At 44.7% G+C, this 14,326-nt stretch overlaps 1 protein-coding gene across 4 annotated transcripts in view; it reads left to right on the plus strand.

Annotated features, from left to right (window-relative positions):
* Positions 1-14,326, plus strand: part of CHL1 (cell adhesion molecule L1 like) — a 244,933-nt gene that overhangs the window by 77,231 nt on the left and 153,376 nt on the right. For all 4 annotated transcript variants that reach the window (XM_029593458.1, XM_029593467.1, XM_029593449.1 and 1 more), the window contains 3 exons: positions 5,690-5,798; positions 11,115-11,305; positions 13,527-13,649. In XM_029593458.1, coding sequence (XP_029449318.1) covers positions 5,690-5,798; positions 11,115-11,305; positions 13,527-13,649 — 423 coding nt within the window. The remainder of the gene's footprint in view (positions 1-5,689; positions 5,799-11,114; positions 11,306-13,526; positions 13,650-14,326) is intronic.

Here is a 14,326-nt window from a genome sequence, read left to right on the forward strand (position 1 = left end):
GTAATGCAGGGAGGGAGCTGTCTCAGACTTCACCATCCTCCTCCCCCCCCCCCCCCCCTCACCCACACACCATTCACTAGCTGGGACATGGGGGAAGTCAGGAGTGAGGGTCAGGCAGCTCCCCCCTGTCTGTGAAGCCAGCCTCTCACTAGTAATGCAGGGAGGGAGCTGTCTCAGACTTCACCATCCTCCCCCCCCCCCCCCCTCACCCACACACCATTCACTAGCTGGGACATGGGGGAAGTCAGGAGTGAGGGTCAGGCAGCTCCCCCCTGTCTGTGAAGCCAGCCTCTCACTAGTAATGCAGGGAGGGAGCTGTCTCAGACTTCACCATCCTCCCCCCCCCCCCCCTCACCCACAAACCATTCACTAGCTGGGACATGGGGGAAGTCAGGAGTGAGGGTCAGGCAGCTCCCCCCTGTCTGTGAAGCCAGCCTCTCACTAGTAATGCAGGGAGGGAGCTGTCTCAGACTTCACCATCCTCCTCACCCCCCCCCCCTCACCCACACACCATTCACTAGCTGGGACATGGGGGAAGTCAGGAGTGAGGGTCCGACAGCTCCCCCCTGTCTGTGAAGCCAGCCTCTCACTAGTAATGCAGGGAGGGAGCTGTCTCAGACTTCACCATCCTCCCCCCCCCCCCCTCACCCACACACCATTCACTAGCTGGAACATGGGGGAAGTCAGGAGTGAGGGTCAGGCAGCTCCCCCCTGTCTGTGAAGCCAGCCTCTCACTAGTAATGCAGGGAGGGAGCTGTCTCAGACTTCACCATCCTCCCCCCCCCCCCTCACCCACACACCATTCACTAGCTGGGACATGGGGGAAGTCAGGAGTGAGGGTCCGGCAGCTCCCCCCTGTCTGTGAAGCCAGCCTCTCACTAGTAATGCAGGGAGGGAGCTGTCTCAGACTTCACCATCCTCCCCCCCCCCCCCTCACCCACACACCATTCACTAGCTGGGACATGGGGGAAGTCAGGAGTGAGGGTCAGGCAGCTCCCCCCTGTCTGTGAAGCCAGCCTCTCACTAGTAATGCAGGGAGGGAGCTGTCTCAGACTTCACCATCCACCCCCCCCCCCCTCACCCACACACCATTCACTAGCTGGGACATGGGGGAAGTCAGGAGTGAGGGTCAGGCAGGTCCCCCCTGTCTGTGAAGCCAGCCTCTCACTAGTAATGCAGGGAGGGAGCTGTCTCAGACTTCACCATTCTCCCCCCCCCCCCCCCTCACCCACACACCATTCACTAGCTGGGACATGGGGGAAGTCAGGAGTGAGGGTCAGGCAGCTCCCCCCTGTCTGTGAAGCCAGCCTCTCACTAGTAATGCAGGGAGGGAGCTGTCTCAGACTTCACCATCCTCCCCCCCCCCCCCTCACCCACACACCATTCACTAGCTGGGACATGGGGGAAGTCAGGAGTGAGGGTCAGGCAGCTCCCCCCTGTCTGTGAAGCCAGCCTCTCACTAGTAATGCAGGGAGGGAGCTGTCTCAGACTGGTATCAGGGTTAGGGCACTGTGTGCAGGAAGATCACAACACCCCTGGTGCCAGGGTTAGGGCACTGTGTGCAGGAAAATCACTTAAAATCTACACTTACCAACAATCAATTACATATATTTGAACTGTGTACAGTTCCAGCCAGGACCACCTTTCTAAAATGCACAGTGATTGGCAAATTCAACATGCACTAGCATTTCAGGTGCCTGCTAACAAAAATAATAAACAAACAAGTTCTAGTCACGTGAGTGCTGATCATTACATTACTTTTTTTGTCAGGCTTCCAACTGTTTCCATTTCACATCCCCCCAACCATTACCTCAGTGTTAGCCTTGGTAACATCAATAGATAAGAGCACAGCCAGCCAATAGGAATACATATTCATTCCTAAGTGACCTTTACTGACCTGGGAAGTGTGAACACTTTGTTTCATTTTCTGTTGGTGTTCGTTAGTTTCCAGTTCCATTTCCCATCCCCCCAACCATCACGTCAGTGGTAACCTTGGTAACATCAATAGATAAGAGGGCAGCCAGCCAATAGGAACACATATTCATTCCTAACTGACCTTCAGTGACCTGGAAAGTGTTTATTTGTATCATTTTCAGTTAGTGCGCACTAAATCGAGTTAGTGCGCACTAACTGGGAGTTAGTGCGCACTAACTCCCGTTAGTGCGCACTAACACGATTTAACGATTTTTAACGATAAATCGTTAGAATTTCTATTGTATCGTGTTCTATAACGATTTAAGACGATATTAACATTATCGGACGATAATTTTAATCGTTGAAAAACGATTCACATCCCTAATGATAGAGGTGTTTAAAATCATGAGAGGTCTAGAATGGGTAAATGTGAATCGGTTATCTACTCTTTCGGATAATAGAAGGACTAGGGAACACTCCATGAAGTTAGCATGTGGCACATTTAAAACTAATCGGAGAAAGTTCTTTTTCACTCAACGCGCAATTAAACTCTGGAATTTGTTGCTGGGGATGTGGTTAGTGCAGTTAGTGTAGCAGGGTTTAAAAAAGGTTTGGATAAGTTCTTGGAGGAGAAGACCATTACCTGCTATTAATCAAGTTGACTTAGAAAATAGCCACTGCTATTACTATTTACTAGCAGCAGTAGCATGGGATAGACTTAGTTTTTGGGTACTTGCCAGGTACTTGTAGCCTGGATTGGCCACTGTTGGAAACAGGATGTTGGGCTTCATGCACCCTTGGTCTGACCCAGTATGACATGTTCTTATGTTCTTATTCAGCAGAACATACCCAGATAAGTGTTCTGCTGAATGCACTCGGCTAAAGGTACCCAGCTACCTTTTCTGACCTGATTTATCTGGCTTAACCTTAGTTGGGCAGCACTGAATACCAGCACTCACCTGGTAAAGTTTAGCCTCACCCTCGAGGTGTCTTCAGCACTGCCTCTTGCCTGGCTACATTTTGTCTGGGGTATTAAACATTTTAATCTCGGGACCTAGTAATTAAGAAAGAAACTGGATAAACTCCTTGAACAGCATCCTCTTTAAATACTGACTAGGTTTGTGCAGGATTATTTTTTTTCTTTCTTTTTTTCTTTATTTATTTAGAAGTCTATTTTCAGCTGCTGTGTGGCTCGGCTAATTAACCTGATGAACATATCCGGCTAACTAGCAGGGCATATTCAGCGGCACATCCGCACTGCTGAGTATACCCACCTGTCCTTAAGTTAGCTGGTTATGTTTACCTGGCTAATTTTAGGACAGCCCTACAGACCAACAAGAGTTATCCGCATTGGTTAAGCAGCTAAGTCTGAATATCAGAATTAGCCATATAATTTATGTGCCTAACTCTGGGCCACCCCAAAACGCCTCCCACTCCACCCTGGAACACCCTCTTCTTATGCAGCTAAACTGTAGCCAGGTAATTAGTTACCCGGCTAGAATTTAGTTGGATAAGGGCTAAATAATATAGCCAGGTAAGCCAATTAGACGGATAACTATTACATTGGGAAAACACAAAGGATTAGATGCCCAAGTTTTTTTCAATCTTTATTGCAGTGGAGACATATATTTTTTTAAAATGCCCGACTCAGGCCGAGTTTCGCCGTGACGGCTGCCTTAGGGGCTTAGACTCTCATTGAAAATTCGGACCATTGATAAAGCATCAAGCTTAGAAATCAATCTCATTTAAACCAATCTGTAATAGAAGCAAGTCTTAAATGCTCTGACCGAGTCACAATCTTGTGGGCTCTATTAAAATGACAATGCCTTCACTCCTCACAACAGACGTGTAGTCTCCACTTACCGAAGCTAAATAGCTTTGGAATATGTTCCTCTTACAGTGTAAATTTGATTATCCACTTTGCATTATAAACCCCCAAAGCGGGTTACAATAAAATCATATTAACTAATGTCACAGAAGACATACACAGAACTTGATTTCAAAGGTGACTTATGAACCTAAAAGCTTGTTTTAATAGCACCAGTGGTGCTTTGAAAATCAATTAGGGGGTTGTGCATGTAAAAGAATGCATGAAACTTCATTTAACGCCTAGTTTTATCTGCACTAGAAGGAGGCATTCTGGGGGTAGAGTTGGAGCAGAGAAAACACTTACATGATTCATTTTTGAAAGTTATGACCTTCTCAGAAACAGGTATAACTTTCTGCACATACGTATATGTGCGCACCATGACTAATCACAAATTTTCAAAGCAGACTAGCACTACTTAGCCTATTATAAAATTACCCTCATAGTGCAATAATAAAGTAGAATCTTCATAATATACTTCAAGCCACAACTTTCTTAACTTCCTCCAACCCCTTCCCTCCCCACCTCCCTCCAACCCCCTACCATTCCTCCCCACCAAACCAACCTCTTCCTCCCTCTCCCCTATGATTCCCACATCCCCCACTTCCCCTCACTCCCAAAACCATGACAACAAACCCCCACAAAGTCCCATATCCGATGTTTTTCGATGGTAGGTGGGTTTGTTTTTTCATGTTTTATTTCTATTTGTTTTAGTGTGTCTTGTTTACAGTAAGGCATCCCCATACCTCATGTGTGAAGCCCATATTTTATTACAGATTTTGCATCTCCAAACTGGAGCCTTGGCCAAAAGCTGTTATTTGAAACCAAGGATGACTTGACAGTTGAAATTCTTACTGGATCATAAAGATTTAGTGAGTCACCTTTGTTCATACACCAATGACTGAAATTGGCCAGTTGCATTCAACAAAAGTCCTTGAGAAAATTGCAATTAGTACAAAATTAGTGAGTAGGATTCTCAGTGGAACAGGTCTTTATGATCATATTACCTATTATGGCTTCCTATTCCTTTTTGCTGCTAATTTAAAATGCTTTGTTTAGCATTCAAAGCCCTAATTATTTATTTATTTCAACATTTGTATACCGCCAATCAGCATTTCTTAGCGGTTTCTAAAAACAATTCATAAAATTCCTAGCAATAAAAACGTAATATTGAATAACTTTAAATAAGTTTTAAAAAACATCATATTTATTTACCCCATTTAGGGCTGGATTCACTAATGCTGCAAGGCATAGTGAATCCCATAATAGGTGTAGTTATTCAGCGTAAAAATGACAGTGAAAAGCATGCGTGCTTTTCGTTGTCTGGGAAATCTTCGCGGAGTCGGCCCCGGTGCCGCCCCGACTCCTCCTCTTCCGGGGCCGACTCTGCCCCGAGTTAGCTATCGCACGCATGCTATAGCTTTAGAAAATCACCCCCTCAGTTAGGGAAGCTATTGATGTGTTGTGTTCCTTCTAGAGACGTATGCTCTGTAAATGAAGGCCTGATATCATTGCTGTCATTTGCAGAATTTCACTGGTTTAGAACACAAAGTGGGTCCTTTCCATATGTGGCACCATCTCTTGCACTTTGGAATTCTCTTCCAAAATAAATCAGGCTAATAGAAAAATTATTTCATGTTCTGGAAGACATAAGAGTATCTGACTATGGTGGGATTTTTTTATAGTTTAGTTTCTAATCTAATTTTATATTTTAATATTTTGATTTTATATTGTGTATTGGATTATTTGTCGTCTATTATGTGTGGAATTTATTTGTGATACTTGAGTTAGATAATTTGTTATTTTTTACAGAATGACATTACTTTTGTTTTCATAATATAATTTGTATATTATTGCTTTGGATTTTGATTATAATAATCATGTTTTCTTTTTGTGTTTGTTTTTAAGTGAAACAGCTCCCCACAATTACTGAGTGGTCATCAGCAACACTAGTAGCATTTCCTCTTGATGAAAATTTCTCAATTAAATGCGAAGCTAAAGGAAATCCAGAGCCTGTGTAAGTCCTTGTGCTGTGAGAACAAAAAGGGTAAAATAAGAGAAGTGGGTAGAGAAACAGATATGAAAATAAAAAAGCAGGAAATGGAGTGAATAAGGACAAAGTGAAAGCAATTAGAGTTGATGGGAGGAGTTGATATAAATAGTGAAGCATTAGATGAAGAGAGATGAGGAATGTTAAATAAATAGTAGGAAAATGGATGGAGAGGTGAAATAAGAGGATGGGGAAGGAGGTGGAGATATGGGATAGGGTTAGAGAGATACTTAGTGGGGGTAAAAGTATAGGAATGGGTTATAGAATGAGATAGAGAAATGAGGTGGTGGGACAGTAGCGTGATGTTATAGAAAATAGTATAGAAGGTGAAGAGATGGAAAGGGTTTAGAGATAATGGGGTAGGGTTAAAATGGTACACAGAGGGAAGGAGAGTGGTGGAAGGACAGGAAGAATTAGAGAAAAAGTGACAGAGGAGGGGGAATGATGGGATGGGACAGAGCAAATGGTGCAAACAGAGGAGGAGGCGGATGGTAAAATGTTGAGGCAGGGTTAGAAAGAATGGAATGGACAGAGGGGAAAGGGAAGAAGCTACAAAATTGGATAGCTAGAGAAGGGGAGGTTATGGAAAGATGGGTGGTTATTTGATATTTATTTATCTTAGAGTCCGCAGATAGCAGTGAAAATGTAACAGAGAACAGGGTAGCTAGGGGAGGGAGGTAGAGAGATGAGCTGAGGTTAGAAAGAAAATGATAACAAGAAGAGGGGGAAGGTAGAAGGACAGGGGTTCAGAATAGAATAGATAAGGGGAAAGTGAGTTGGATCGATGGGGTGGGGTTAGAAAGAATTGGATACACAAAGAAGGTGAGAAGTTTAGAAGGATAGGTTGGGTCGGATTGGGATAGATAAGGAAGAAGGTGGAGAGAAGGGGTTGGATTAGAGAGAATTATATAGATGGATGTGGAATGATGAGAAACAATAGAATAGGACAGATGAAAAAGGAGCAGGGTGAAGATTAGGGGTGGGTTATGGAGAATGGCATAGACAAGAGGGAGAGGGAGATGAAGAGATCAAATTGGATGAAGGAGATGGTGATGGAAGGATTGCATGGTATTAAAGAGAATGGGACAGATTAGAAAGGAAACAGAAGTGGAGACACGGTGAGATTAGAGAGCAAGTAGAGAGGAAAGGGAGACAGTGGAAGAATAAAATGAAATTAGACAGAACTGGCTATACAGAGTAAGGGAGAGAGGTGGAAAGGTGGGAAGGGACTGGAGAGAACTGAATAGAAAGAAGCGGGTGGAAGGAAGAGCCAGAGTTAGAATAGGACAGTAAACAGATAAGAGGGAGAGAGGTAGAGGGGTGAAATCAAAGATGAGAGGATAGACAGAGAGAAGCGTAGAAACCTGCACCTCCACAAGTGTTTGTTCTGTGCCCTTTTGTGTCACCAGTCAAAGAAATTACTTTATGTAAAACTTGTATGCATGCTTATGGCCACCCCAAGCTTTCTACATATTCTCCAACTATGGAGGTCATTTACTAAAGATTTTTTTCCTATTTTGTGTCTATGGGAAAAATCCTTTGTGAATGACCCCCTAAGTTATTTATTTATCTATAAAGTTTTCTAACCCACCTAGCTGCAATTCTAGGAAGGGTTCATAATGAATTACATATAAAATGACTCGTCTATACATAGAGGTCCACATTCAACCACTGGCTAGCTAGGAAAGGTAGCTGCATAGATTTATGTGGCTAGCTTAGGGGGTCATTTTCTATCACTTATTGCTTGCGATAGCTTGCCGAGGCAGAGTCGAGGCGGAGTCAGGGGCAGAGTCAGGGCAGCGAGGGGAGGAGTCGGAGGCGGCGAGGAGGCAGATGCTGCGATGTCTTTGCGGCGGCGATAAGGTAAGCACCGTTATCGTCGCCAGTAGCGCGCCCAATAGCGCCACCTTTCATGGTGGCGCTATTGAGTGCGAAAGCCGGCAGCAATAACACCGCGGTGGTGCGATGGCTGCCAGCTTTCGCAGGCCAGCCCCCCCCCCCTTCGCCCCCCTACCCCCCCGTTTTCGCTGGATTCACCATTCTGCATTAGAATGGTGAATCCAGGCCTTAGCCAGGATATTTAGTGGTGCATGTGAACCATTGAATATAACCATCTATTTTAAAGTTAGCTGCATAACTTTAAAATCCCAGCATTTGTCCAGCTAAATGCCAAAATTAAGGGTACATTTACTAAGCTGCGATAAGGGTATAATACACATTAAAATGCTGTTTATTGCATGATATACCCATAATTGCGGCAATATCATACGTTTTTGGCCAAAAAAAAATCTGCCCCTATTGAAATTAGCTGCTTTGCATGCATAAAATGTACTAATGCATGCAAAGCAGCTAATGCAGAGGTAATTGCATGCAAATACAATAATGTGCTTTGCCTCAGAAAAAGCAAGCAGAGTTTTTGTCATACAAACTCAGAAGTTGTAGATAAAAGATCATGGAGGCATCAGGACACTGATGTGCATCCTGATATCCTTGGGGTGCTTCTTAAAGGGCCACACAGCCCAAAAATAGCCCCCTGCCACCATTCAAAAATCCCCACTCAGGGGTCTTGTGTGACACCTGCCCACTGCCCCACTTCCTGGCAAAGTGGCAGGCTCAAAATGATATTAAAAAAATTAATGCCTCGCTCCCTTTCCCAAACCCCTCCCCTTTATTCAAAATTCTTCCCACCCCAACCAAAGATGCCCCCATATCCACCCCCGCACACAAAGTAACAGGTCCCCCCAACATAAACCATAATCCCTGGTAGTCTAGTGGCACCTCAACCCCCTCCCACCCCCTTACATATATACAATAGATTCTGGTTGTCTGGGGGTCCCCAAACCTGCACCTACTCTCGGACACCCTTTTACCTATGAAATCAATCCATAGTGGTCAAATCATAGCCTGGAGTGCCCCCTAGCGCCAGGCCAGGTCAAAACCATTTTCCAAAATGATGCCAACCCGCCTTTGCCCCTATCACTTGATGGGGCAAATGCTGGTTGATGCCATTTTAGAAAGTGGTGTCGACTGGCCTGGAAGTAGGGAGTGCTACAGGCCACCACTGCACCACCAGGGGGTTGTGTTTTAGGTAAGGGGAGTCCTGGGGTCCTTCTCATAAAGGGTGGTTGGGGAAAGGGGCCACTAGATTACCAGGGTTTTTATTGTATGTCAGGCAGGATCCTAGGGGGGGAAAGATACTGGAGGGATGGGGGCTTTGCATAGGGGGAATTTGAGGGGATTGGAAAGGGGGGGTGGGACATCATCATGCTATTATGTTTTACAATTGGACCTGCTGGGCCACCTCAGCAGGTGACGGGAGAATGGGTGCAGGTCTACTCAGACCTCCTGTGGGGTTTTTACTCACTGGGGGGGATTTCCGGTCGCATGGCCTTTTAAGTCGATGGCGGCCCCAGGAGAATTAGGCCGCTATCCTGTGTCAGCGAGTCTTTCCCCATAATATTTTTTTTATCGAGGGCTTTTTCTGCATAAAAAAATATCTCGGGGAAACCGCCACAATATTTTCCCTTGGAAGGGGCAAAATATTCTGGGAACGCCACCCTCCTGCAATATTTAGCCCCTCCCGCGATAAAGCATAGTAGATTTTTAAATGACTCCCTTAGCCAGAAAAAAGCGCTAAATATGGACCTCCAAGTCTACAGAGAAAAAAATGAATCTTAAAACTTAAGAAACTGCTGCAGCAAATAAAGGCTTACACTGAGCCAATCTGTCCTCAGCCAACTATAAAACTGCTCATTCCCTCCCACAGGAAACTTGCCCTTCTCCTTTGCACAGGAAAGGTTTCCTTTTGTCTGACAGGGAAACATCCCTCTTCTCATCACAGGGAAACCTCTTCTTTTCCTTGCAAAGGAAATCTGAACATTTCCTTCTCACAGAAAAACTAGCATCCTTCCTCAGCGTTAAACTGGTTTTCTTGGGGGGGGGGGGGGGGTACCAGAAGTTTCCTCCTGCATCTTTTCAACTTCCCGCTCAACTGGAGCTCTCCCCTTTATTGGATTATGCAGGCATAAGCCTTTACTCACGGGTACGCAGGCATTTTTTCCCCCATTATGGGAGCAATTTCCACGGCACCCACCCGTAGTCACAGACTACACGAGTGCTTCGAACGAGCGCATATGAGATGTTCTTAGAGAGGATGAATTGTTTCATTTTGAAAATTACCAGGTGCAAAGTATGCGCATTTGGAGGGTGCACCGTGGACTTACACGCATATCCCACCAAATTTACTCCGCACATGTGATACCTGCTATTTGGTGCACAGAATATTTGCCTGAAAACTTACATGCATATGGACAAATGTTACAAAGTTATGCACATGAGTCCAAACCCTGCCGCAGTTCTGCCACCAGGAATGCCTCCGCTCAGTCCGGGAAACTACACGTGAACAGGATACATGCACAGAAGTTTACCTGCACATCAGGCGGGTAATTTTGTAGGAGGTCTCTTCTGCACGTAAAACAAAGAAGCAACCTACATTAAGCTACTGAAGTACACTAAGTTAAGTAAAAAGCATCATTATTTAAAAAAAAACTAGGATGGAAATTTTCAAAGGCATCGGTTCATGTAAATATGTACTATCGGGGTGAAATGGCCTAACAGCATTTCCCTTCCGAAATATGGCTAAAACTATGCGTGACCGCCACAACCTGCACACTTTTAGTTGCATTAAAAAAGGTGTTCCTGTGGATGGGTGTTCAGCCATGAGAGGAAAGCAGCACGGATACATTTGATTTCCAAGGTCCTTGCGCTATTTGTTCGCCCCCTCTGCTATCTACACAAAAGAGCGGTGCAGTGTGCTCAGCCACTTTTAACGCACTCATCTTGCACTTGCTAATCTTTAAAGGGAAACAATGCGGACAATTTCGCTTTGAAAATTTGCATAAAGTAACATAGGAATGTAGAAATCTAGAACATGAGAGCAGAGAAAGACCATATGGCCCATCCACACCTCCTGCTCAGTTTTATAATCCCTTCCTAACTCTCAGAACACATGTTGAAACCACTCTCAAAACTTGTCCCAGGGTGAGGATTTGGTGAACACGCAAGACTGTGTCCTCATTTCCCTTGCCTCTATAAAGTAATGCATACTGGGATCCTATAGCATTAGTGCCACTGGCTAGAAATCCTGTGTTAATACATCCTAATATTCATTGCCACTCTCCAAGCTCACTCCACGAGCTCATAACCGATGACTCCTATTTGTATCTGTGGTGATCACCAGGAGTCGCATACCCATTCATTCATGGTTCTGCAATTCTCTTTCAGTTTCCATTGGACAAAAGATGGAGAGCCTTATGATCCATTCGTTGACCCCCGAGTGCAAACAGCCAAATACTCTGGAACCTTCAAAATCCACAACAATGGAAATATTAGTGACTTCCAGGGGAAATATCGCTGCTATGCTTCCAACAGTCTAGGCACAGCCATTTCTGAGGAGGTCCAATTCATTGTTCCAAGTAAGAAATTCTCCACTGAATGTTTATCCCATTTTGCATATTTATGTATTTATTTATTTATTTGAACGCTTTTTTTTTTTTTTACCGATATTAGTAGCTACATCATATCGGTTTACAGCAGAACTGGAGTTTAAAAATTACATTAAACAGGTAATAGGGATGGGATTACATAGGAACAAAGAGGTAGCATGGAGTTGAAAGACAAGAGCAACAGGCTGCTTGAGTTAACAAGTAAAAGCAAATTGAAAATTGAAAACATAACTTTATTCAGGTTTCAGGTTACGTACTGGTGCATCAAGAGTTAAGAGTGCAGAGGATCTATTCGGGGTAGGCCTGTTTAAAGAGCCAAGTCTTTAAGTGAGTTGTGAATTTAATGGTACAAGGCTCAAGCCGGAGGTTTGTGGGTAGAGAGTTCCAACGGGTAGGCCCAGCGATGGAAAGAGCTCGGGCCCTCATGGAGGTAAGGTGTGCCTTCTTGAGGGAAGACGTGTGGAGAGTTCCTTATTGGTAGCTCTGGTGGGGTGGCTAGAGAGTGTGAAGCGGACTGGCTCATCAAGCCAGTTGGAGTTGTGTGTAGAGGAATTTGTGTATAAAGGTGAGAGTTTTATAGAGGATGCGTGAGGGGATCGGGAGCCAGTGAAGGTCTTTAAGGATGGGAGTGATGTGGTCAAATTTATTGTCCTCGTATGTATCAACATGGAAAAATACTTAGAGCCAGATATAAGCACTGCGCAAAAAGGTCCTTCAGCGCTACTTGCACAACCTTTTTGCTCAAGTGTTTGTGATCCACCAGATTTATACCTTGACCAGTAATGTACTTATTCAAAATTATGGAGGTTAAGAAAGTAATTTTCAAAGCTGCATAAACCACTGTTTACCCAGTTATAAAGCCCTGCTGAAAATTGTCCCTTGTCTTCTATAGATAAAAGTACTTGCATTGGTTCATAGTGTGAGAACTTTTATCTGCTTCAAAAAAGGAGCAGAGAAGGAGAAGAGAGAGAACAGCAGAAGGAAAATATGCATGGGAGTTTTCAGTCTGACAGATGCATGCATACTTTCTGCAGGTGCATTGTACCTATTCATCTGTAGCCAGTCAGATTTTCAAAGGGAAATACCATATTGGATTTCTCTTTGAAAATGTGCCTGCATTCCTGCTAGTACTTTAGAGCATTTACAGGCCGATACAGTACAGTGCTAGCTTTACCCCTTATTCAGTAAGGGGTAATAGCGCGTCGAAAACGCACGTCCAACCTCCCCCCCCGAACCTAATAGTGCCCGCAACCTGCAAATGCATGTTGATGGCTCTATTAGGTATTCCTACGTGATTCAGTAAGTAAAATGTGCAGCCAAGCCGCACATTTTACTTTAAGAAATTAGCGCCTACCCAAAGGTAGGCGTTAATTTCTGCTGGCGCCGGGGAAGTGCACAGAAAAGCAGTGTAAAAACTGCTTTTCTGTGCACCCTCCGACTTAATATCATGGCGATATTAAGTCGGAGGTCCCGAAAGTTTTAAAAAAGTAAAAAAAAGAATTTGAAATAGGCCCGCGGCTCACGGATTGAAAACCAGATGCTCAATTTTGCCGGCGTCGGTTTCCGAATCCGTGGCTGTCAGCGGGCTCGAGAACCGATGCCGGCAAAATTGAGCGTTGGCTGTCAAACCCGCTGACAGCCACCGCTCCTGTCCAAAAAGAGGCGCTAGGGACGCGCTAGTGTCCCTAGCGCCTCTTTTACCGCCGGCCCTAATTAAATAAATTAAATTACTGTATCGCGCACACAGGAGAGTGTTCTGTGCGCGTGCCGGGAGAGCGCCTGGAGAGCGTGTTCTGTGCGAGCGCCGAGAGAGCGCGCCGCCCCCCCCCCCCCCGACATGCCCCTGACACGCCCCCTTCCGAAAACCCCGGGACCTACGCATGTCCCGGGGTTCTGCGCGCGCCGGCGGCCTATGGAAAATAGGCGCGCCAGCGCACAAGGCCCTGCTCGCGTAAATCCGGGCGGATTTACGCGAGCAGGGCTTTGAAAATCCGCCCGACAGTGTACAGGGTTTTATGTGTTTTTAGCTTGAAACCTAGCCCATAACATTCAGACTTTCAGTATCACTTTTTCTGTTATATGCAACATGTTTTCTTTCTCTTGTATACTCATGTATATAACTATAGGTAGAAAATCTACTGAACTTAAAGAATCCATAGTGCATATTGCCTAATTCCTCCATGTGCCATAGGTGTACCAACATTTCCTAACGAGGTAATTGAGCCTGTGGTGGTAAAGGAAGGGGACCCTGTGGTCTTACACTGTAACCCTCCTACTGGGCTCCCCCCACTGCACATCTATTGGATGACACAAGGTGAGTGACTTATCCAGGGCAGAGATTGTGGGGAAGGACAGTCCACTAAAGAACCAGCTCTGATGGGTTTATTTCAGCTCTACCATTGATTCCCGTATGTGATGTTGGGGAAAGTCACCATTTCCCTATGCCTCTGTTCTACTTGCCATCCCTGCTACTAATGTTTAGTGTGTGTGTGGCTTTGGACAATTTCTTTTATTGCTTTTCATCTACCGGTGTTTTAAATGCAACGTTTTGCACAGCCTTTGGTGCAATTTGAGACTTGAGGCTGAAAGCAACACACTACAACACTTGAAGTGCTGAACTGTTCATGTTAAAACAAAACCTGGTGTATGTTAATGCTAGTATAATAAGAAATATTTGTATAGATTTCTTCGGTATTGGATTTTTCAAACTTGTTATCTTATCTCTAAATTATCTAGCCATTAACACACAGGTGTGACACCATAGATTGGCCTCATTAACCAGTCACACTGAAATATTCACCTATCTGCACCTAATACAATATTACAATAATAGTATGGAGGTGGGTAAAATCAGCTTTTAACTGCATACATCTGGTCTTTTAAAAATATCCCCTCTTTGCCCAGATAATTTTGTATGTACAAATTGTGCCAAGTTATCTGAATAAAAGCAAGGGCGGGTATGAAAGCTTGCTAAGGACAGGCTAACATTTA

The sequence above is a fragment of the Rhinatrema bivittatum genome, chromosome 1 (genome assembly GCF_901001135.1).
Source record: "Rhinatrema bivittatum chromosome 1, aRhiBiv1.1, whole genome shotgun sequence".
NCBI classification, from domain to species: Eukaryota; Metazoa; Chordata; class Amphibia; order Gymnophiona; family Rhinatrematidae; genus Rhinatrema; species Rhinatrema bivittatum.